Source organism: Bos indicus x Bos taurus, chromosome 24 (assembly GCF_003369695.1).
Source record: "Bos indicus x Bos taurus breed Angus x Brahman F1 hybrid chromosome 24, Bos_hybrid_MaternalHap_v2.0, whole genome shotgun sequence".
NCBI lineage: Eukaryota > Metazoa > Chordata > Mammalia > Artiodactyla > Bovidae > Bos > Bos indicus x Bos taurus.
The window spans coordinates 738,919-764,119 of record NC_040099.1 but is presented as its reverse complement, the minus strand read 5'-3'; the positions used below and the strand labels follow the sequence as shown (position 1 = coordinate 764,119).

Here is a 25,201-nt window from a genome sequence, read left to right as displayed (position 1 = left end):
GCCCTGCCTGCAGAGAGGTGCAGATGTGTAAACAAAGCAGGTACTTGCCAAACACAGGGTCCTGGGCCATCACCCATGAAGTAACCCAGAGCCACGTTCCAGACAGGCCTGCAGGACACAGAGGGAGAGAAAGCGGCAGTGATGTCTTCCTTCCAGATCCTCAAAAAATCAGAGCAGAAACTCAAGTGTTGGCCATTCTGCGTTGGTCACACGACAGGACTAATCTTTCTTTCTTCTTCTTATTTTTTTGGCCGCCCTAGGAGGCTTGTGGGATCTTAGTTCCTTGACCAGTGATTGAACCTGGGCCCTTGGCAGTGAGAGCTTGGAGTCCTGATCACTGGACCACCAGGGAATTCCCAGAACAAAACTATTCTTAATCTTAAAGTTGGGGGCAGAAATGGCAGAGGTTCAGGGAGAGGAGAGTCTCCTGGGTGGAAGATCACAAGAACCAGGACCTCAATGCGAATGTGGGCTGCGGCTAGACTCCATCCCCGCCCCCGCATCCCCACCCCGCCTCCAGGACCCCCCAGTGGACAGGTGACCACACTGCTTGGTGGCAGGGTGAGTGCCAGGGGCTGGGGAGCTGGGGAGGTGTTGTCCCCGGCGCAGAGCCGGGGTTTGGGGCGAGGAGAAAGCTCAGGGAGTGGATGGCGGTCTTGGTCACACAGCAACGCGGTGGTACCTGATGCCACTGCACCGTGCCTTAGAAACGTGTAAAACAGCAATTTCTATGCTGTGCATTCTCTGCCAGGATGATCATTAAAAGATCGTGCTCACTCTGGGCTCTGAAGCAATGAAAATAAACAGTGGCGCTGGGATAGGCCTGTCCGCCGAGGTCCCGCCCCGCCCAGGCCGCCACCCGCGCGCCGCTCGGGTCTTGCTCCTCGCGTCCCCGGCCATCGCCGCCGGCCCTGGAGCGGACCCCGCGGAGCGGCCGGCCGGGGACCAGCCGGCCTGCCTGCAGCCCAGGCCCGCCGGCCGCAGACATGGACGCACGGAGCCCCGAAGCACCCGGCGGACGCGCGCTGCGGGACGTGGTGAGTGGGGACCCTCCCGCGCCGAGCGCCGCTCCCGGACGGATGCCCCGCGCCCGAGGCTGGACACCCTCGCCCCCAACCCAGCCCGCGAGGGGCCACCACCCCCACCCACCCCCAGCTGCTTCCCATTTGCAAAGGTGCTGCAGTGCCAGAGATGAGACGGCCCAGGGCTGGTAGTCTCATTAAGACGTGGTTAGGTGTACACAATTGAATACACGTTTTTCTGACCAAAAAAATCCAAACCTGATTGCCCGCCGGAAGCGCTCCAGACAGAGGACCTGCCTCCACACAGGAAAGCAGAGTCCAGGGGAGACCCACCTCGGTTCTCGGCTCTAAAGCGGAGATAACACTGTGCGGGGAGGGAGTGTGTCCTGGACGGGGTGAGACTTCCACCTGGAAATTCAGGGCAGCCTGAGTATGCCCGCCGTCAGTCACAGGGATGGTGTTCCGGTTTGGCCCTTTAACAGGTTTCTGCAAACCCTTTCCCGGTGAACAAGCACCCAAGAGTGTAGGGGCAGCGTGCACCCACGCGGTGTGCTCTGGGGACCCTAGCAAAACTCCTTAAGAATTCTTTGAGAAGCCGAGGTTAGAGATTTTCTCCTATGCTATCTTCTGGACGTCTGATAGTTTGTTGCTTGTATTTAAATGTCTGATGGCTTTGAGTTAATTGTTGTGGACGGTGTGCGTTAAGGGTCAGGCCTGCTTGTTTAGTTGGTTACCCTTTGGCTGTCACTGTTCCAGCTGTTGGTTGAAGCTGTTGGTTGATTTTCTTTACTCTTTGAGTGGGAAAGCCATTTCACTATGTGAAAAATCAACTAATGGTAGGGTGCAGCCTCTGTGAAAAACAGACACGATTGAAGTGACTTAGCAGCAGCAGGCACATGCTGCTGCTGCTGCTGCTGCTAAGTCGCTTTAGTCGTGTCCAACTCTGTGCGACCCCATAGATGGCAACCCACCAGGCTCCCCCGTCCCTGGGATTCTCCAGGCAAGAACACTGGAGCGGGTTGCCATTTCCTTCTCCAATGCATGAAAGTGAAAAGTGAAAGTGAAGTCACTCAGTCGTGTCGGACCCTCAGCGACCCCATGGACTGCAGTCCATCAGGCTCCTCTGTCCGTGGGATTTTCCAGGCAAGAGTACTGGAGTGGGGTGCCATTGCCTTCTCCGCAGGTACATGTATGTATGGAATAGAACACTACTCAACCATAAAAAAGAATGAAGTAATGCCATTTGCAGCAACACGGTTGGACCTAGAGATGATCATACCATGTGAAGTCAGACAGACAAGCATCATATGATATCCCTTATATGTAGAATCTAAAATATGACACAGATGAACCTATCTACAAAACAGTCTCATAGACACAGAGAACAGGCTTGTGGTTGCCAAGGGTAGGGGGAGGGATGGGGTGGGAGTCTGGGGTTGGTAGATGCAAACTATGACATGTAGAATGGATCAACAAGGTCCTAATATACAGCACAGGGAACTATATTCAATATCCTGTGACAAAGCATAATGGAAAATAATATGAAAAAAGAATGTATGTATAACTGAGTCCCTTTGCTGTATAGCAGAGATTGGCATGACATTGTAAATCAACCGTACTTCAATTAAAAAAAAAAAATTAGCATCAAACAAGAAATCAACTAACTGTTTATAGGGATGGTTCCCCTTCCACGGTTCTTAGAATGCTCTGCATCACACGTAAATATATATTCACTTGTCTTGTTCAATTTTTCAGGCAGAAAATCTATTTCAGGAACTTCAAGAACATTTTCAAGCTCTGACGGCAACATTAAACCTCAGAAATATCCTTTTCTATTTCATAACAAACACTGCAATGCTTTTGGACTGTTGAACTGTCGTGGACTATCTTCTTGTTTTCTGCTGTTGGTGGATAATTGCTGACCCGGAGCTTCCTGGTGTTTCCATCTGTGCTTTTACAAAGGATCCTGATGTATTAATTACCACCCGAAGGTAATACTTCCTGCTTGACCAGCAATGCAGGGCATTTATGTAAGGCAGGGATAAAGCACAGGACATACATAGAGTACATACTATCCAATGGGCTTTTCCAGCAGGCTTAAATAAATCTAGATGGTCTGCTCAGTAGCGTTTGTACTCCCTCAGTCTGACCCTGAACATGCACTGGGAAGGTCTCCAACCTAGGGATCTTTATAATGGCTCTCCTGGCCTTGTTTTGCTTTGTGACTTCAGCAGCTGACTATCTGGTTAGACGTGAATTCAAAGTTAGGTAGAATGTTTGTTTCCGGTTTATGAAAACCCAGAAAAAGGGACACTTGCCCTAAGACTTCCCCAAGTGAAGTCACGTCACACAATTAAACTCCTGCCTTAAAACGCATGGGCATCATTTGCTGAGGGAACCCTTTACTTGCAACTTTTGATCCTGCAAATGGGGCCCAACAGGGAAAAGAAGATTCTTGAACATGATAAAAATAAACAGTAGGAAATTGTTTTAAACAGAGGTAATTTTCATCGTATTTACATGCTGATTAGAGTTTGGTTAAAACAGTTAAACATACCAGACAAGCTCACATCCTAGAATGCATGTGCAAAGAAAGGCAGCCAAGTTTTCAGAGCTGGGCGCACAGTGCCAGGATTAACAGCAGCTCCAAGCCCGCGTGGGACGTGGTTAGCGAGCACTGCCCTGAGGTGCTCGTGCCTTCGGCTCCCTCCTCTCATGCGCACCGCAGGGCGTTTCCATCAGCCTTTGAGGGACCCAGCTAGGTGCCCGTGTCCCATGTTCTGCTCTCCTTGACCTTGTACTGGAAGAAATGGGGGGTCGCATTGAAGACCTGCAGAAGAACGTGAATGACTTGATGGCCCAAGCTGGGATTGACAGTCCTGCTCAGAAACACAGGTGAGGCCTTCTTAGGGCACTAATGTCTGCCTGTCACATGTCCTCTGCTTCCCTCTTGAACCTGTGCCCCGTATTTGCTCACTAAGGGAACTGCTGCTTCTGCACTGCATGAAAAACCTCCAGGAGTGATTTTAAAAATTCACAAATGCTCTTTTCTAAGTAGAACAGAAACACTGTCTCATTGTTCCTTAGGTGCACTTTAAAGGAAAAACCACTATTTAAATGTGGATTTTATTAAAGTACTTCTCACCCTAAAACAAATCGCAATGAGAGATTGGGAATGATGACTAGTGGCTTCTGTTTGAGACAGAACGTTTGTGGAACCATTTAAAAAGACACAGATGCATTAGGCTCTCCCCCTGGTTCATGAGCGCTTCCTGAGGGTCCCACTCCACCCCCCAGAATGCAGGCATTTCTTTTCTGGTGGAATTTTGCACATCTTTTTTTTTTTTTTTTTTTACTATTTTATCTTTCACTTTCATTTTATTAAGTTTTTATTGTATTTGATGTACAATATTATATGTACAGGTGTGCATGTAATGTGTACAATGTAGTGATTCACAATTTTTAAAGGTTAAACTCCATTTATAGTTATTATAAAATATTGGCTATATTTCCCAAGCTACAATGTATCTTTGTAGCTTATGTTATATAATAATTTGTACCTCTGAATCCCCTAACCCTAACTGCCTCTCCCCTGCTCCCCTCTCCCCACTCGTTTGTTCTCTGTATCTGTGAGTCTGTATATTCACTAGTTTGTTATATTTTTTAGATTTCACACATACAAATGATGACATATAGTATTTGTCTTTCTCTGTCTGACTTGTTTCACTTAGCATAATGCCCTCCAATTCTATCCACGTTGCTGCCAATGGCAAATCTTCATTCTTTTTTATGACTGAGTAGTAGTCCATGGTGTATATATACCATATCTTCTTTATCCAGTCATCTGTTGGACACTTGGGTTGCTTGCTTCCCTATCTTGGCAACTGTAAATAATGCTGCAATGATCATTTGGGTGCATGTATCTTTTCCAATTAGTGTCTTTGTTTTTTCTGCACTGCATCTTGAAGGTGTAGATAAATGCTTGGCCTCAGGTCTTAGACTGAATGTGTTGTCTGTGTAACATACCTGGAGACACAAGCCTTATTTCATTAAGATACTCAAGCATGTTTCACTGACGTAATATTCTGCTTCTGTGAGCACGCTCTAATTTTAGCTGAACAGGTAGATGTGGTTGTTTTCCGTGCTTTCATTTCTCTGTCAGTTGTTATCCCAAGTCAGCTGGCAGATCATCTGTGCTTACCCTGCTGAATCAGAGCAAGTTCACCTGTCAGTGACTTATTTATAAATTTGCACATCTGCTGTTCTGGTGGAAAAGATCGGTGGAATCTGTCCTGGACACACGAGCTGTGGTCCCTTCCTGTCACCACCCAGACACCAGCAGGCTGTTTTAAGTTTGGTCAGAACCCATCATAGGTTAGGCATCAAGTTAAATGGATAAGTAGGTATCAGAACTTCACCTTTTCAATGCACATACAGCCATTATGAGCTGCAGGTCTGGGGGCGGGCGCTCCAGCTGTGTCTGCAGGATACTTGGCTTTACCCAGGTGGGGGGCTGCCTCAGACGGACCCACCTGCCCTGGAATGCTGTCCTCCCTGCGGTTGCCGAGCACCATGTTCTCAGGGCGCGCTGCCCTGAGGGGGCCGGCGGCCAGGAACGTGGTCCTTTGCTGTCACCACCCAGATGCCAGCGGGCTGTTTTAAGTTTGGTCAGAACCCATCATAGGTTAGGCATCAAGTTAAATGGATAAGAGGTGACAAAACTTCACCTTTTCAATGCACATACAGCCATTATCTAAAGCAGCATGAGAGGTCAGTTAATGCCTTTTAAATCAAAGGAAGTACCTGAATAGGTCTAAATCTGTTTGGCTAATCTGTGCTTGTTGCTTCTGCTGGGTCAGGGGTTCCTAATACAGGGCTCTTGCTGTGGATTTCAGGGGATTTGGTAAGCACCTTAAACTTGTGTTCCTGCTTTGAGTAGGGGAGTCAATGACCCCCAAAACTACTGTCCCACGCTCTCCTGGCCCCCTCTCGGGTGCAGCATCTGAACACCTGTCCTGCTGCAGGGAAGCAGGCAGGCAGTTGTTCCAGGAGAACGTCTTCACGCTGTTGATGCAAAGTAGTATTCTGCCATTGGAAGAGCAGGCACTGTTTATTCGCCTTAAATTGTGCATCCACACAAGCGTCTGACTCAAATGAGAATCGTTTAACGTTCAGGTTTTCTATATACTGAATTTTTCCTGTAGAAAAGTGTTCTAGTAATTACAGGAAAGTAAGGTACATTTTTTTGTTGATAGTGTTGGATTCAAATTTATTTAACTGCACATTAACTGATATTTAAATCAACCATTACTTCTTTCAATTTTTTTCTTACAGACTTGAAGACAGAACAGTCATTTGAAAATATGAAAAAGTGAAAACTGTACTTTTTGAGTAATATCTATATAACACAAGTTCTTGTTTTTAGTATTTAAGAATTCATTTTAGTAAAATAAAAGATTAAAAGAACAAAGGCAGGGCAATAAGAATGTAATTAGGCAAGAGATCGACCACTTAACCAAGATGGTTGTAAAATGACAGGACACTTTTCAATACACACCTAACATTTGTGGATCATGGGGGAAAAGAATAACAGGTCAATTTCCCCCCAGAATTAAGCTCTATATAGAACTTTCTTAAGAATATCATAAGCAGTTTTCTATAGAAGTTGCTTCTTCAACATCTGCATTCCAGTTCAATAATTCCAGTCACATGATTCTGGGGAAGACTCATGTTCACCTGTCCAGTCCAAGCAGACCCTGATGGTATGTTGTCCAAACCAAAGGAAAACCAGAGAAGAGGTTGATGCAGGAGCTCTGGACTGCTTCCTAGGACACCCTTACCTGCCCCACGCCTGAGTAGAGGTCGTGACCAAGGAGGTGCACAAAGATTGCACCCATCTTTATCTTGTCAGTTAGAGATGCTTTCAAATAATTGTCAATTCACCTATCTCTGAGCCAAGTTAAAAAAAAAAGCTATGATCACCTAAAACAGGGTCCATTGTAGGCTCTCATTATAAAAAAGTAACATTATCCCTGCATATAAAGAAATCATACTCTTTATACGACTGAGCGACTTCACTTTGACTTTTCACTTTCATGCATTGGAGAAGGAAATGGCAACCCACTCCAGTGTTCTTGCCTGGAGAATCCCAGGGACGGGGGAGCCTGGTGGGCTGCTGTCTATGGGGTCGCACAGAGTTGGACACGACTGAAGTGACTTAGCAGCAGCAGCAGCAGTATATAAAAGTGAAAAGCACTCCTACAATTCAGGATTACACACTATCAATACTTTTTTCTATGCAAGAAATTTTATATAGTTCATCATATTCCTTGTAATTTAATATCCTGTTCTCAAAAAAAAAATAATATCCTGTTCTCATATCATAAACACTTTTTCCCTTGTGAAAGTTTCATATACACTTTTGTATGGTTACTAATACTCTATCATGTGGCTGAAATAATTTAATCATCCCCTTAACCATTCCTTGGGGTTGAGGTTATTTCTTACTTTCTGGCTAGTATAAATGAGTTTCTTTAATGAGCACTGGCTATCCTTGAATTCTCTGCACATTTCTCTAGGGCCAGAAGTATGACCACAGGCCAAGTACCCTGAGCAGAATGCATGTAAGAAAGGAAAGTCATTTTATAGCCTCAACAGTAATGCAAACCCAAAGTTTAAACCCAAAGTTTTTAAATTGCATCATTTAAATTCAGTATTCTTGGTGGCTTAAAATCATATTTCCATTTGATTATATGAAAGATTTCAAAGCATCTTAGCTGTAATTTTAATTTTAGCAGAAACTAGAGAAAATTACTTGAATTAAACCAAACAGATTTGCGTCTCTATGAATAATACAGGACACAATTTAAAGTCCAGGATTTTTAATAAATTAAGTAGGAAAGAAAGCTTCTGTTTAGTTATTAACTAAAATAAAAACATAGACATTGTCAAAAATTTATTAACTTTGCAAAGAAAGTTCTCAGCTGATCCCCTTTTATTGGCTCATTTGGCCATTTAACATCTCAATTATTTGCTCAAACCACAGATATCTATCTTTAAAGAGATTACTTGGCATTTTTTAATATCATATCTGTTTCAGTATCTTCCTAATACTTTTACAAAGAATTGCTATTTTCCAGCACCCTGTTACATATATTTAGAAAAAATCAGAATGTTTTCATAAGAAAAAGAGGGAAAATAGTAGACAGATTTACATGTACTTAAATACTCTTATTCTAATCTAAATGGGATTAACACAACTTTAGTAGAAAGCAGTTTATTCATTGAATACCTAAGTAAAATGGAGTTACTTCAATATCAAATCCTATATTGATGAATCTGTAATTTAAAATTCACTTAACACAAAGTTATGAAACTTATGAAAATATAAAGCTTAATAATAGAGTTGAATCCATAAGGCAGAAGTGCTAAAAGTTTTAAATTCTCACATTTCATTTCCTTTTTTACAATTGCTTTTATCTATCTCCATAGATTTTTAACTCTCTCCCCAAATCTCCTTTCAGCACCCCCCACCCAAGCTTTTTGGAAGTAAATTCCATCACCTCACACCTCCTTCCCTAGCAGAGCCTCTCTGCAACCGCTAGCTCCCCTCAACCACACCACATTTTCCAGCCCCAGGCCCTCGTCCCACCACAGGGCCTGGTTCCGAGGTTCCTTCTGGACTGGAGTTACACACACACACACACACACACACACACACACACACACACACACCACACCACACACACACACCACACACACACCACACACACACACACCACACACACACACACACACCACACACACACCACACACACACACACACACACACCACACCACACACACACCACACACACACCACACACACACACACACATACCACACACACACACCACACACACAACACACACACACACACACACACACACACACACACACACACACACACACACACACACACACACACACACACACACCAGTTAGCACTTTTTGTATCTAATCTCAGCTTGAACATGATCTCCTGAGAGGTCCTTTCCCTGAATGCCTGTCTGGGTCTGATGTCCTTCATGTCCTTCATGTGGTCTCTGGCTGTCACAGTTGTCTTTTCACTTCTTTGTAATCATTTGAGTCTCCTCCACAAGGCAGCAACCGGTTTGATTTTGTTCACCTCAGCTGCTCAGGGCTGGCACCAGCCCTGGGACCCCCGAGCTACTCAAACATTTAAACTAATGAATGAATTTTGAGACTTTCTAAATACTTTGCAATCTTTTCTATGATGCTTTTTTGCCCACGGAGATGTGTGAGAGCTTGATCACTTTTTGACAAGAAAACCAGAGGCCAGAGGGAAGACTGGGGACAACAGCAGTGACTGTAGACTGGGGTGGTGTGGGAGGCAGCGCTGAGCTCCTGAGGGTGCTGCGAGTGTTCTTTGTAAAACCTTGACGAAAATGTAAAAATGCCAAAAAGAATGCTAGGATCAGTTGCATTTAAAAACCATGTAGGAAAACTCTTCAAAATGATACCCACCTAAAGCAAGTCAAGGTCCCAGTCTGATCTTCAAGACCTCATATAGTCACAAGAAGTCTGAGGAGGTCTCGAATATACACCCTGAGTTTTAACTAAGCAACCCAAGAAACCAAACTTTGAGTGTGGTTTTCAGAAACATCAGCAGTGCGATTTTCTAGGAGAGTTGTAGACAGTAGATGCTTTGATTCTGTCGGTGCCCGAGCTCCTCATCTCTTACCTGCTCGGCGCAGACAGAACTGGGCAGTCTAGCCTATGGACACTTGGATGCCTACGTAACAGCCTGTTGCAAACACAGAGGGCTGCTGTTTGTTGTACTGTTTTAAATCTTTGTTGTGAATGTCTTAAAACTATGTAAATAACATTATAACCCAGTATCCTTCTGTACCTAGTTTTCCATTCAGTGGCTTGAGATCTGCCTGTGTTAATATGTGTAGGTCTAGATCAGTGTAACTAACTGCAATATAATAGTCCTTTGACTATTTGTTGTTTGTTTCCAAATGATGCTGCAATAACTCACTCTGCAGAGACATCACTTTGCCAACAAAGGTCTGTCTAGTCAAAGCTATGGTTTTTCAGTAGTCATGTATGGATGTGAGAGTTGGGCAATAAAGAAAGCTAAGTGCCGAAGAATTGATGCTTTTGAACTGTGGCGTTGGAGAAGACTCTTGAGAGTCCCTTGGACTGCAAGATCAAACCAGTCAATCCTAAAGGAAATCAGTCTTGAATATTCATTGGAAGGACTGATGCTGAAGCTGAAACTTCAATACTTTGACCACCTGATGTGAAGAATTGACTCAGGGAAAAGACAGCTGATGCTGGGAAAGATTGAAGGCAGGAGGAGAAGGGGACGACAGAGGATGAGATGGCTGGATGGCATCACTGACTTGATGCACATGAGTTTGAGCAAGCTCCGGGAGTTGGTGATGGACAGGGAAGACTGGAGTGTTGCAGTCCGTGGGGTCACAAAGAGTTGGACAGGACTGAGCGACTGAACTGAATGCTGCAATACTCTTTCATGTCTCCTGTGTGTGTGCTTGTCTCTCTAGTTTACTTGACTGCTTATTCTATTACTGAATATATTCTGTACCTCCTAGGTTGGTTGCCTCTGTGTCAGCTGCCTTGTCTAGTCCCTGGACTTTCCAATAAAACTCATCATGGGAAGAATGGGAAACAGAAGTCTCTTTGTGCCCAGAGAACCCATCATCACCTTTCTCTACTAGTTCATTTCAACTTGAAAAAAGCAACATGTACAGCAATGAGGCAAGGTTTGATAGCCCTACAGATCTAGGTTTCAAATTCACGTCCTCTGCAATTAATTGTGGTGGTGGTTTAGGCACTAAGTTGTGTTCGACTCTTGGGACCCCATGTACTGTAGCCCACCAGGCTCCTCTGTCCATAGAATTTTCCAGGCAAGAATACTGGAGTGGGTGAAAATGAAAGTCACTCAGTCGTGTCCGACTCTTTGGGACCCCATGGACTATACAGTCCATGGAATTCTCCAGGCCAGAACACTGGAGTGGGTAGCCTTTCCCTTCTCCAGGGGATCTTCCTGACCTAGGAATTGACCCTGGGTCTCCTGCGTTGCAGGAGGATTCTTTACCAACTGAACTGGGGTGGGTAGGTAGCCATTTCCTTCTCCAAGGGATCTTCCAACTCAGGTATTGACCCTGGGCCTCCTGCACTGCAGGCAGCTTCTTAACTGGCTGAACCACCAGGCCAGCCCAGTTAGTTGTAAGTCTGGGCAACTATGGTTCAGTTCCCCTCTCTGTAAACTATCTACCTGGCAGGTGCCTGTAAGGATTTGAGAAATGACTTATAAGTTACTTGGTTAAGGGTGAGGTGGATGGTAATAAGATATAAGCTTTTTACAATAAGACATAAACATAGAATAGAGACCAAATCATAATTCAGTGATATTATACTTACAAAGCACCAGTGAAAAGATAATTTTTAAAGTCAAATGCGAATGAAGTTATTACAACTTGTAAATAAAACAAATTTATAATAAATTTACAAACGTGAAGTACAGTTTTTTGTTTTTCTGTTAATAAAGCTTTATCAATGAGAGAATTCATATGCCATGCAATTCATCCAACTAAAGCATACAATTCAGTGATTTTTCATATATTCACAGACATGTATAAACACAATTCTGCAAGATTTCCATCATCTTAAGAAGAAATCCTGTACCCATCAGCTGTCACTGCCATTTCCACATCCTCCAGTCTTACGCAAACACTAATCAGCTGTCTCTAGACATTGCCCATTCTAGACATCTCCTATAAATGGGATCACACACGACATAACAACTAGTTTCTTCTACTTACGTTAATGTTTTCAAGTTTGGAGCCTACATCAGTACTTCATTCCCTCTTATGACCAAGTGATAGTCTACTGCATGGATACAGCACACTGTTCGATCCACTGGGGAGCTGATGGACGTCTGAGATGCCTGTCTTTGGCTCTCATGAAAAATGCTGCTATAAAAATTCGTGTCCAACTTTCTGTGTGGACATACATGTTTTATCTCTGAGATATACCTAGGAGTGCCTCTGATGGGTCAGATGGTAATTCCACGCCGTATTTTTGAGGAACTGCCACACTGGTTTCCACAGTGACTGCACCACTGTCCCTTCCCACCAGAGTGCATGGCAGCCCGTTTCTCACATCCTTGTCAGCACTTGTAGTAATGGACCCTTGAATCTGTTCACACCCATTCTCATGGGTGTCAAGTGTCATCTCCTGGTTTTGATATGCATTCCCTTGGTGACTGATGATGGTGAGCATCTTTTCAGGTAATTACTGGCTAATGGTCTTGCTTGAATAAATGTCAGAAGTATACTATCAAATGTCTTTCATATGCCAGGTACTTAGGATCACATTTTTTTTCTTTAGCACCTCATATGACACAGTATTATACTATTTTCGGGAAAATTAAAACTGGAGACATTAAACTGCATATTTGCATTTGAGTTTTATATCCATTAAAAAAAAATATTTATTTGGTTGTACTGGGATCTTTAGTTATAGCATGCAAATTCTTAGATGCAGCATGTGGGATCTAGTTCCTTGACCAGGGATCAAACCTGAGCCCCCTGCATTGGGAGTGCAGCGTCTTAACCTCCAGACCACCAGGGAAGTCCCTATCAATTCAGTTCAGTTACTCAGTCGTGTCCAACTCTTTGTGACCAGGCCTCCTTGTCCATCACCAACTCCTGGAGTTTACTTAAACTCATGTCCATTGAGCTGGTGATGCCATCCAACCATCTCATCCTCTGTTGTTCCCTTCTCCTCCACCTTCAATCTTTCCCAGCATCAGAGTCTTTTCCAGTGAGTCAGTTCTTCACATCAGGTGGCCAAAGTATTGAAGTTTCAGCTTCAGCATCAGTCCTTCCAATGAATATTCAGGATACATTTCCTTTAGGATGTACTGGTTGGATCTCTTTGCAGTCCAAGGGACTCTCAAGAGTCTTCTCCAACACCACAGTTCAAAAGCATCAATTCTTCTGCACTCAGCTTTCTTTATAGTCCAACTCTCACATCCATAGATGACTATTGGAAAAACCATAGCCTTGACTAGACGGACCTTTATTGGCAAAGAAGTCCCTATGTCCGTTTCTAAAAGCACATACTTGTGTGTGTGTGGCTTTTTAAAAATTTCATTCTTTGGTAAGTACACTCATGTTTCAACAATGAGTCAATCTGATGAGGCAGTGAGCCTTTTCACAGCAGAGGGCCCCCAGGGAATGCTGTGACTGATCTGAGTACAGCAGGTGTCAGACAGCAGACGCTACCATCCTCTTCACGTGGGAGAGCACTTGCCCAAGGGCTGTGAAGCCAGGTGTGGGCTCCAGGTGTGCTCCCCAGAGTTCCCTGTGCTCCTCCACGCCAGGCGTCCACTCTTGACTGCGTAGTCTGTGTGCACTGAGATGTGCCCAGGAAGATCCCAACTAACAAATGCTGCTGGGGTAAGCAAGATAGGAGAGGAACTTGAGATTATGAGGAGGAAAGTAGCTACATGGATTGAAGGGTCTGGTTTCCACATAAAATACAGTACGCACATCAGATTTGATCTTAAGAAGTGTAAGAATCAGCTCTTAGTCTTTAAAGGGAAGCCTGCAAAAATCATTATTTTATCGTACTGTTTTTATAACCAGAATAAAATGTAACTTTTCGTTAAGTGTGTATTCTTCCTGAACTCAAGCCTTTGGTTCTATTGAGGGATCAGCTGTGTCCCTGACAATTCCTGTGCCGGAAGTCCTCACCCCTGGACCTCAGAATGCATCCTGTGGAGATGGGGCTGTTGCAGACGTCATGAGTGGAGATGGTCGTGCTGGAGCAGGGCAGCCCTCGCCCAGTGGAACATCTGAACAGACACACGCACAGGGAGAACAATGTGTAGGATGAAGGCTGGGACTGTGGTGAAGCATCACCAGCCAAGGGACGCCAGAAACCACCAGAGCCAGGAGAGGGGTGGGAACAGACTCCCTGTCAGGCCCCGGAGGACCAGCCCGACAGCTGGATCTGACTCCAGCCTCCGGAACCATGAGACACACTGAGCCTCACTCAATGGTAGAGAGTCCATTCTTGACTACCAAAATCATTAATCTGTACACTAAGTTTCTTAGTAAATAAACAATTTTGACCATCCCCATCACTGTGTATTTATTTCAGTTAGATATTTACAGATATTTACTGATACAAAAATACAGTGACCAGGCAGACTGAAAGGCGAGGCAATGCCACCCACACTGCAAAACCCTCCAGCTCCTTAAGCTCCGCGTACTTTGCCAAACGCTTTCTCAAAGGCTTTAAATAGTTGAAAATACTTCAACATGAGAACGACCCCAGGGCACCACGTGCACCGGGTGGGCCGCGCTCAGTATCTGTACTTGGTGGAGTAGTCCTTCGGAGACACGACCAGCCCTCGGCCCTTGCGGGCCCCCCGGTACACCGTCTCGATGATGTCGATCATCTCCTGCTTGTCCTCCATGGCCCAGTTGATCTTGTTGTTGTTGCCGGTGCCCAGGTCGATCATGATGTGCTTGTTCCTGTAAGAGGGAAGGGGTCAGTGCTCTGAATCCCTCTGAAAAAGAACCGCATGGAAACATGCCTTACATCCCCACCTCCATTACAGGCTCTTATCAAACATCAGCACGATCAAGAGGATCCACTACGGTTTAGAAGAAAACTAGAAACCATCTAAATACTGTTAAGAAAGACACACATGTTCCTTCTGTGTGCTCTGTAATTCCTTAGGACAAATCACCTACAGGGCAATCAAGGGTCGAAGGACACAGCCTCAGTCACCTGGTAAGCCAAACAGTTTTCCAGGGTGTTGTAGTAACTTACCTGAAAAAGCAATGTGTGAGTTTCTCATGGTGTTCTTGTGAGCACTTAGTGTAAATGTTACTGAAAGTCCTATTGACTGTGAAGTGAATGATATTTTGCATTTCTCGATTCTCCATAGATGGATCTTTCAAGAAGCTACTTTTTAAAATGAATTTATATGTGCACTTCATAAAATAAAGATATTAACCCTTGTTGTACCAGCTGCACTAATGGCTATCGATTTAACTTTCTGTTTCTGACAGGCTATGCGTCTGGCTGCCAGCTGTGGTTTCCTGTTGCAGGCTTCACCTGGGGCTGCAGTGAGGTCTCCTTCTAGTCAGAGTGAGCTTCCAGGAGGCAAACTGGATGTCACTCTCCTGCTGCAAAAACTCGCTTCCAGGAGTCACACCGGCCCAGGAATCCGGGCATCTGGGCCTGGCCCTGCCCTCCCTTCCACACCTGCCACTCCCCACCCCCACCTGTGTCACCCACATCCTTGCAGGTCCCCAGATGTGCAGGCCATTCTGCCCTGTGCCCCTGCTGGGCTCACGCCAAACTTACTCAGCAGCCTCTACACACTCCCCGCCACCTGATGACAATCAGTATTTGTGCCTCTGCAAATACTTGCTGCAATACTGTGACTTATAAGAAAAATATATATGTGGTCACTCAAAAGATATAGTCTCCTATGTATTTGGTTTTATCCACAGTTCCTGGCTCAATACTGCCCAAACCTTTGGAACTGTCTGCAGTAAGAGTGATGGGATATTTGGACTCGGGTCCTCAGTTCCTGAAGACACTTCATGGCCATAAAGCGGAAATGGGTGCCTTGCTATTCCTAGGCACCTCTTCTGTTACAAGGGAGTTCATGTTAACAAAGGCCACTTCTAGATCCTACGACTGCTTGTGGGTGAGGGGAAGCCCCTCCCACCGGCACGCACACATGCTGTCACCTGTCACTTCTCCCTGGTTTCCGGTGCTATCTGCTCTGCTTTGCCATCAGAGGATGTTCTGTGACAGCAGGCACCCTGTCTGATCTGATTCATGTCCCAGCATAGACATAAAACTGAGCAGGACTCTATGTGTATACATATTTGGTGAATAAATTAACCAAAATATTGTTACTACTTGTCTTAGAATTCTGGGTTGCAGGAACAGCAGAAGGCTTTGTCTCCTTTTCTGAGTGCAGCATCAGTTCTAAAATATCAAAATACACACCCAGCCCCAGCACCACTCAACCTCTTTCCCCAGAAAGGCATCTCCTGTCCCTCAAGCCTGGTCACATGCAGTGGAAGGCAGGATCCAAGATGGGAGGACTCTGGGAGAATTCTGAGGGGCACACAGAAAAGACCCAGACTGCCTTCAACAGCCTGACAGTAGGAACATGGACTGGGAGGGGGTGGGGATGCATTACAGGGAGTGGAGGATGTCTGCAACACTCCAAAGTGATGGACGTAGATACCAGCTGAAGACACCTAAGTGTCTAGAAGGCGCTGCCGAGTTTCATGCTGCTTACAGTAAAACGAGAAGAGAGATAAACTGGTGTAAGATCTGTTAACCAGAAAAATTTCTTGGCCTCTCCAGATGGCAGAAGGTGCTGAAATCCAGAAACGGCTGCTCTACTCTGGACAAAGAGGCCACACAATCTTCTAAGGAAACCCAGGAAAGACCTAAAGTCAGAATGTCGAGTCACAGGATGGGCTCTTCCCCAAGGAAACAGCTGTTGGGCAGAGGGCACCCCAGAGCCCAGGACAGGAACCCTACTTGCTCAGACTGAAAGGGAAGACCATGCAGTGAGAAGAGCTGACACAACCCCAAAATGCTGCTGGCAGGAAGCAGTTGAAAAATAAACCGGCTGCAAATGCCCTTCATGAAAAGGCAAAAAATAAAAACCTGCATTGGGCCAGAAGGATGACCCAGTGCTGCATCAGAGCTCCTCCTCCCCAGGCCCCTCCTCCCCATCTTCCCTCCTTGTGAGCCCAGAAGACTGTTTCTCAGGACTGTCCACACTGCGTCCTGGAGGAGGGGCCACAGATAAGGAGCAGCCTCCAAAGCTGGCCAGAGAAGCCTCATCCACACCCGATACTGCAATGGGAGCTGATGGTGGGAGCCGCAGCGGGGGCAGGACATGACTCTCTGCAGCCGGGGGTGGGGGTGGGCCTGGCCTGGCACGCTGCAGTGCACAGAACCCTGTAAGACCCCTATCTCCCACCTGAACCCCCGGAACTGGGCTGCAACGCGACCATGCCCATCATTAGGTACATGATACCGCACAGGGGGGTCTGCAGCTGTTCCCATGGTTACTCATCGGTTGATTTTAAAATAAGGGGATTCTCCTGGATTAAGGGGTTTGTCTAATCCAATCACACGTGCCCTCTGAAAGCAGAACAGGATGCTGGAACAGCTTATGAAAAGAACTCAACTCACTGCTCAGGGTTTCAAAGACAGAGGAGCCTCTAGGAGCAGAGAAGGGCCCAGCAGAAACAGACCTCCGACCTGTGACCACCAGAAACTGGATCCAACCAAAAGCGCCCCTGAGCCAAGTGGATTCTTCCCTGACCGACGGCCTAGACGGGAGCCTAGCCCGTGACTCTGGCCTTCGGAGACCCCACATCAGAACCCTGAGCCTGCCTGGACTCTGACCTACAGACTACCAAGTTTGTTACACAGAACAGAGAGTGAGTACACACCCTGCACACCCCACCCAGACCTCCTCACCCACTAGGGAGCTCTGCTGCTAGAGCTGGCCTAGTGTTTATATTGCTACTTACTAACTTCTGGAGTAACATAAGAAATTCTGATAGACAAGTAAAAACAGTGTCATATGGTGATTTCTTTCCAAATTAAACCTTCACAACAGAAATTTTTTTTTTCACTCATGCTGTTACTTAACTTTATTACAGAAATAGCAAAAACCGTGTTTATATCTGCATCAGACTCCTATGTCTAACCAGTAGCTACTCTGCATTCTCCATTCATGCAAAGTTTGTAAATCATAGGTGTAAATTCATTCAAAGTCATCAGGGAGATTCTATTACTTGAGCCAATGATTGATTGACTAGGGTCCACAAAAGAATTTTTCAGCTGATGAAAGATCTTTTTATAAGATTTTGTATTTATAAGCAAACTAACGAAGTACAGGTTTCCCTCTTGGATATCACAAAAGGATGCTAATCAGTAATATATTTAAAAACTGAGTTACTGTAAACACATTTTTCATCAACAGATTAAATTTAAAGGTATCTTAAATGTCAATAAGAATGTCCTCCATTTAATTACACTTCACCTAGGTCCCTGGGTAGTTATTTCAAAAGGGTAATTTGTTACTGAGTAAATGGTAAAACTGGAATTGTTACTTTGAAAATTATTTAAAAGATCACATTAATTGCCTGGTGATACAAACTGTATTATGATATGACCACATTACAACTTCCTTCTAAAGATATCTTGATTGCATTAAACGCCCAGACCATCTTTTCAATTTAAATAACAACTTTAAGATAAGTGAACATACCTGAAGAAAAACATGACAGTACACGGATCATATAACTCATACATTTTGTTGAAGTCAGGTACTTCTGTAATATCCACAAGATAAATAACTGCAAAATTTTTAACCTAAAAGTAAAGGAGATGGGAGGGGGGGGAGAACTGAAATAACACATCAACTTTTTTTCTGTAAAAGCACAATAAAAAACAAAAACAAAAGAATCTGTGTATAACAGGACAATTTTCAAACTAGCTCTGCAACAGGTTTTCCCAGGCGAGTTGCCATGTGGGACATCACTTCACTAGCATCACAGTCCTGAGCAACTGTCCATTAGCATGCTTAACATCTTCCAGCCAGCAAGCTATGAGAATCCTGCAGGAAAAGTCCGCAGACACATCACTCATGCTGGTCCAGTAAAATGCTACATGAACTTTTACGAACATTTAACTGTATGTAGCAAACAAATGCTTTAAAATATGCCCCTGGAATCCAGCCACACACTCCCCTCTAACTTAGGTCTGGACACCTGCACACACTAAGGGCCTAACAACTCAAATCATATTGTAGGTAACAAATGTTCTTTAATTTCTCCCTTAATTGCAAGTCCATCACAGAACATTTAGAAAACCCAGAAAACCATAAATAAAATTACGTCCAATCCCAACACCCAGAGATAACTGCTGAGAAGATATTTTTACTATATTCTTTCCCACTTTTTCTGGTCTATATGTTTATGCTGTTCTAATAAAATGTGATCATACGGTGATCATACTACAATATTTTGTATCTCACTTTAATTATGAGTGTCCTCATATAAACTGTATACTGTATATAAGAAAACAATCAAAACAAAACATTATGGCTACTTAACAGTTCATCAAATGGCTATGCCATTATTTTACCATTCTTCTGTTATTTTTTTTTCATGAATATAAATAAAATTTCATTAATATCATTATTCACATATGAACATTATTACCCTTACATTTATATACATATTTCATTATTTCTTAAGGATAAACACCTAAAATAGAATCTTCAGAACAAAGGACATGACATTTTAAACGCTCCTTATAATTTCTGTCTCAGTGCCTTTTAGAAATCTTATACCAACTTAAAATACTGTGGGTTGAATTATGTCCTTTTACCCCAACAAGAAAACAAACTGAACCCCTGACCCCTCGTTCTCAGAAGGTGGCCTGACCTGGGAACAGGGTGCCTGCAGAGCTCATCAGCGAAGGTCAAAAGAGGTCATACTGGAGTCTGAGCCATGATCCAACCTGGCTGGTTGAAACAAGCCAAGGGAGAACACAAACACGCCAACTGAACCCAGAGGGCTAGGGAAGGCACCCAGAAGGCAGGGAGCACCCCAGGAGGGGAGACACCAGGATGGGGAGAACAGCAGGGACTTTCCCGAGGGAGCATGTTCTGCTGACACCCCAGTCTCGGACTTCTGACCCTCAAGCTGTGAGGCAACACATTTCTCTTGTTTTAATCTGCCCAATTTGTGATGCTTTGTTATGGCAGCCCCAGGAACAGCACAGAAAATGCATATTTCTTCCTCCAAACTAACTCTAAAAACCTGACTGTAATTTACCAGTGAAATAGCATGCTGCTGCTACTGCTGCTGCTGCTAAGTCACTTCAGTCATGTCTGACTCTGTGTGACCCCATAGACGGCAGCCCACCAGGCTCCACTGTCCCTGGGATTCTCTAAGTAAGAACACTGGAGTGGGTTGCCATTTCCTTCTCCGATGCGTGAAAGTGAAAAGTGAAAGCGAAGTTGCTCAGTCGTGTCAGACTCTTCGCAACCCCATGGACTGCAGCCTACCAGGCTCCTCCATCCATGCGATTATATGGTTTAATACTACAGTACAAAAACTGAGGGATTAAATGGTACAAGACTGACAGAATACTGGTAACTGCAACAAGTATTAAGTATTAGGTATTAAGTCTACTATACTCTGCTCTCTATTTTTGGGAATATTAAGAAATATTGACTATGGACATTAAACCACCACCTTCCACAAAAAGGAGAGAAGGAAGTTTACATTTCACGAGCACGCCTTTTGCTGACAGGCGTCAGTGCCGAGGTAAGGGAAGAAAAGGAGTCTCTCTGAGCCTCTCCCACATCCCCTCTTCCTGGTGTGCACACAGAGACAGAGGACTGCTGAGAGCAGCCACTTGCTCCGCTGCACAACTGCCTCCTGGCAAAAGTTACCCTGCTGGTTTATAAGTTCTGGTGGTTGTGGTTTAGTTGCTAAGTCGTGTCAGACCCTTGGAACCCATGGACCGTAGCCTGCCAGGCTCCTCTGTCCATGGGATTCTCCAGGCAAGAATACTGGAGTGGGTGGCCACTTCCTTCTCCAGGGAATAAACCTAGGTCTCCTGCCTTTCATAAGTCCTGCCTGCATCTAGTTTTACTAAGCAGAGATATTTTACTTCTCTCATTAAAAAAAAAAAAAAGATACTACAATGTAAAAGTTAGGTATTAACATCACAGTATAACCAAACACACACACACACACACGCATAGCTTCCTAAAGCATAAAATGACAACTCAACGATGTACAACTTTCACACTGTGAATGTTGGTTTTACATGAGACACTTAAAAAAGGTCTCATTTTCTTTTGCCTCCAGTGATGAGTAAGAAAACCGTAGCTCATTCAGAAGTCAAAAAACAAATGACACTACAGTCCTTCATCATCTATTCCTTCCACATAAATCCCATCAAGATAGACGTGAAGCCTCACAAGGTCAGGGACCACACCTGCTGTCTTTTCTGGTGGTCCTTGAGTCAATCAGGACCTGACATACCTGGGGCACCAGTAAATATCACTAGTTGAATGAATGAACTTCAGAAATACACATATATTTCAAAACTCAGAAAATGTTTTATTGTCACTATGGACTTAATTACATAACCCTGAGTTCAAACAGACCTGCCTTAAAAGACAGTCTGTTCTTCCTAGAGGTGACCTGACAGGTCCTCTAGCCCTGCAGCACCAGCTGGCCTCTCTCTCAGTGACAACACAGCTCCACAGTCCTGCACGCCACTCAATGCCACTCACGCATGTCACTAAGACCGAAGGCTGTCAGTGTCGCCTTCCACCTTCTCTATGAAGCTCCTCCATTAGCTAAGAACCCACCTAAAATTCTGGACAAATGTTCTTGACTGTCAATTGGTACTATGTATTTTTGAAGTATCGATTTTTACATTTTTAGATAGTTCCTTTCAAAGCCATCAAAAAACTGCATAACTTCCTTTTCTCAAACTATTATTTGCCCTGATTGGTTACTGGTTCCTACGAGATTTCTCAATTGAGCATAAATTTCTGCAGATTCAACCTACTTTATGACATGTTTAAGAAAGAGCCCCAGAAGTCATTCCTAAATAATTCCATGAATACATTCACCTTATATACAAATTAGAAGGTCTGACTATGAGATAGTATCACTGAGGTTTTGCATATTTTAAATTCTACTGGTATGAACTCTTTAAACATACAAGAATTAAACATCCCATTTATTCTTACACATAATGGGACTTGGTCACAGTGCTGCCAAAGTACACTCCTCCAAAATGGCAAGACAAAATAGTCTTACCTTGAAGCTGTGCATAAAATCACCCACTAATCAGAAAACTTTATTTTTTTTAATATTTATTTCTATTTATTTATTTTGCTGCCCCAGGTCTTAGTTGTGGCACCTGGGAGCTAGTTCCCTGACCAGGGATTGAACCTGGGCCCCCTGCTTTGGGAGCCTGGAGTCAGGGCCACTGGACCACAGGGAAGTCCTGGAAACTTTATTTTGATAATAATTCTACCAAACTCCAGACATCTGTAAAATCTTTCAACGTATCTCTATGTTTTCAGTACAGGTCAAAACCAATCCAGCATGAGGTGGGGTTGGAGCTGCTGAAGCAGTGAGTCAATAAAACACATTCCAGGAGAATAGTATAATCAAGTCCAGCCTCAATGTTGGAATTTTACTCACTTTAAAACAGCTGGGGTATCCAAACAGAGCTCGTAACAAGATGAGGAAGATCTCCCATTATCTGCCATTTCTGCAGAGGGAGATAGACAGTTAAATTGTTCTTTATACTAAAACCTTAAATTTCAAAAATTCCTGTTGAACGTCCCCAAAAAGGGCTTCCAGAATTATAAATTCATATTCTGCCCTTATACTAAGCAGAAAATAAAACATTAACAGTTTTGTAATGCATTTCAAGTTTGCATTTTTAATGACTATAATATTACATAGTATTAGAAGTTTATTAAAATAGAAATCCAAGTTCTGGATGAATGAAAAAGAATAACTTAAAAGACCAAAGAAAAATACTCCAAGTGAGCCCAATTAAACTGTTCTTACCAACAGTTCTAGTCCAAAAAGAGCATACCTACTAGCACTACAGCAATTTGGTCTCTGACTGCTACACAGGGATTACAAAAGAACAGTTCTGATGAAAGTCCCTAAAAACTTACATTGACACAAAATCTGTCTCCTAGCTAAGAGTATCTTGCTGAGTTTTGCTCAGATATGAACAGCAAACAACCCTCACGCCTCTGCCATCCTAGCCTCGTGCTGAGGGCAACCGGGTCTGGACATCCCCTGGTGCTTACACTCCACCTGCAAGGCAGAACCCAGAACACACACCTAAGTTACGTCAGCGTCCACATAGCAGTGATTCGATTACTGGAACAGGGTCTTCATCCGTCATCACTGACTTCTGCAGTCTCTGCCCTTGACCACTGCGGCTCAAGTCATGGGGAAATGACTTCTGGGCACCACTTCACTCCTGACCTCTGACCTGACGGGGAGGACCCGACTGGCAGAACCCTGCTCTCCTGAGTTCCCCAGGCATCTCTTCAAGCTCCCTCAACGCCTTGGCGTCCAAGAGGAAGAGGAGGGTAAGGTTATCACCACAGACTCCTGCTCTGACTCGGATCTCACTGAAGGGATTCGGAATTCCTGGGGGAGCTTCTGGACCTCATCTCAGATCTGCAGAATCAGACTCTCTGAGATGCACTTTCGGTGACAGACACAGAAGGATGGTCCCTAATGTTCACAGTGCCACTACCCCGACCTCACTCTGCCTGTCCTACCAAAGAGGAGACAGTGAAAACTACTGACGGCAGGTCAGACTACTTTTCGATTCCTAAATACAAACTATATCCTTACACCTGTTACTCTTTACTCAAAGGAGTTATTTTAACCCAGCCCATATTAGCATATCTTATTCCTGTGAAATAAATGATGACTTCAATGTTTCCCTTATTTTTATACTCTTTAATAAAATGAATAACCTCTCAAATTAACATTGAATATTAAATTTTTTATTATACCCTAATATTTTTGCCTCTTGCCCTATTACTACAATTGCAAAATTCTAAATCAAATTTACCTTAAAATACCCATGAGACAATTACAGAAAGAGAATTAAGCCCTAGTTACTCAACAGCGCCCTACAATTGCTCTTTATTGTCAGCAAACGGCCACAGACAACCCCGTGTACTAAATTTAAGGATTAGGAAAACTAGTTCTAACATTACAGTTCTACTTTTTCCCAATGTTTCCTACATTGGAATCACTCTAAGCTATAAATCAAGTCACTTACAAAGAGCGCCCTGGAGAAAAGAAGGGACTCAAAGAAAAAGAAGGGAATTTACTATGTTGTTACCATAGATGTTCTGCTCAATACATACAACAAATAAACACGGTTCCAAAAAAAATGACAAGTTTTTAAAACTAAGCCATTCAAAGTAAGCTCCTACACTCAGCCAAATTCTGCAAACATGTTTTGCTCTTGGCACTATAGATGTAAATTTTTGAAAACACCTTATGAGTTAAAATCCCTATAAATTAATAAGAATCTTTCACTTCTTCAGGGAGAGACATCATGAACCTCTTAAAAATGTGAAAATCTATGGAAACTTCTGCCAGTAAGGATATAAGTTATTCTGACAAATTTCAGGGAGCCCATCCTCATACCCCAAGGTACTTCTGTGAATCCTACTGCTTCTCTGTAACCGGTAAACTGGCTGTACTTTTCATTCTTACCGGCAAAACAACAGCAATCCAACAGGATGCAAACACCAAACCGGGCGGCAGGACGCGACGGGAGGTGTGGCTGCTTTACCTTTTCAGCAATGCTGTACAGAACCTCATCCATCTTCATGCAAGTAGGGTCCCAGTCGTGCCCAAACCGAATGACGACCACGCGGTCTTCTTCCGAAAGGATGGCCTGATCCACCTGCCAGCCATTGTGCAGGTGCGGGAGCATGTACGACATCTTGAGCCGACAGGTCTGCGGGGGAGTAGGGGGAAATCACCGGCCAGCTCCTCCCAGCCCCCCCCATGGCACACCCAAGGAACCCCCCGCCCCAAGGAGCCTCACCACGGAGCCCCTCACGGGGTGTCACCCTGCGGGGCCCCCACCCCACGGAGCCTCACCACGGAGCCCCCGGCCTACGGGGACTCACCCCGAGGGGCAGTCGATGCGCTGCCGGCAGGGCCAGGCCCGCGTCTACCAAGTTCCGACCCCGATTCCGCCACAGGAACGCCTCTGCCCCCCGGCCAAGATCCCAAGGGGAGGGGCCCCCTGGAATCACACACCCGCGCATCACTCGCCGACCCCTTCCCACCGTCTCCAGCCGCGCACGCACCTCTCCCACACCGGGCCCTCCCGCTCAGCGGTCCTTCCGGGAGCGTAGGTCTCCCAGACGGCGTGAGCGCCGGCCACTGAGCCCGCGCGCCCACAAGGCGTGAGCTCCGGAGAGTGCGTGCGCGCGCCCGCAGAGCGTGAGCGCCGGGCAGTGCGTGCGCGCGCCC

General features: G+C 44.6%; 2 protein-coding genes across 8 annotated transcripts; one reads left to right on the top strand and one right to left on the bottom strand.

Moving 5' to 3' along the window:
- Positions 1-307: 307 nt before the first annotated feature.
- HSBP1L1 (heat shock factor binding protein 1 like 1) lies at positions 308-15,556 on the top strand. Of its 3 annotated transcripts, none has more exons than XM_027525566.1 (4): positions 308-1,037; positions 2,778-2,844; positions 3,824-3,917; positions 15,143-15,556. In XM_027525566.1, exons 1-4 carry the CDS (start codon positions 987-989, stop codon positions 15,201-15,203), a joined length of 273 nt encoding a protein of 90 aa, XP_027381367.1. In that variant the 5' UTR covers positions 308-986; the 3' UTR covers positions 15,204-15,556. The 3 variants fall into 3 exon arrangements, with proteins under 3 accessions (XP_027381367.1, XP_027381368.1, XP_027381369.1); XM_027525567.1 differs by lacking the exon at positions 15,143-15,556 and adding an exon at positions 10,643-11,571 and having other exon boundaries at positions 313-1,037; XM_027525568.1 differs by lacking the exon at positions 15,143-15,556 and adding an exon at positions 6,357-7,158 and having other exon boundaries at positions 521-1,037.
- TXNL4A (thioredoxin like 4A) lies at positions 14,169-25,159 on the bottom strand. Of its 5 annotated transcripts, XM_027525563.1 has the most exons (5): positions 25,036-25,157; positions 24,510-24,677; positions 22,367-22,436; positions 18,394-18,497; positions 14,188-14,599 (listed from the first exon to the last, which is right to left on the bottom strand). In XM_027525563.1, the coding sequence occupies exons 4-5, from the start codon at positions 18,435-18,437 to the stop codon at positions 14,428-14,430; spliced, it is 216 nt and encodes a 71-aa protein (XP_027381364.1). In that variant the 5' UTR covers positions 18,438-18,497; positions 22,367-22,436; positions 24,510-24,677; positions 25,036-25,157; the 3' UTR covers positions 14,188-14,427. The 5 variants fall into 5 exon arrangements, with proteins under 5 accessions (XP_027381362.1, XP_027381364.1, XP_027381363.1 ...); XM_027525561.1 differs by lacking the exon at positions 22,367-22,436 and having other exon boundaries at positions 14,169-14,599; positions 25,036-25,158; XM_027525562.1 differs by lacking the exon at positions 22,367-22,436 and having other exon boundaries at positions 24,986-25,159.
- Positions 25,160-25,201: the final 42 nt, after the last annotated feature.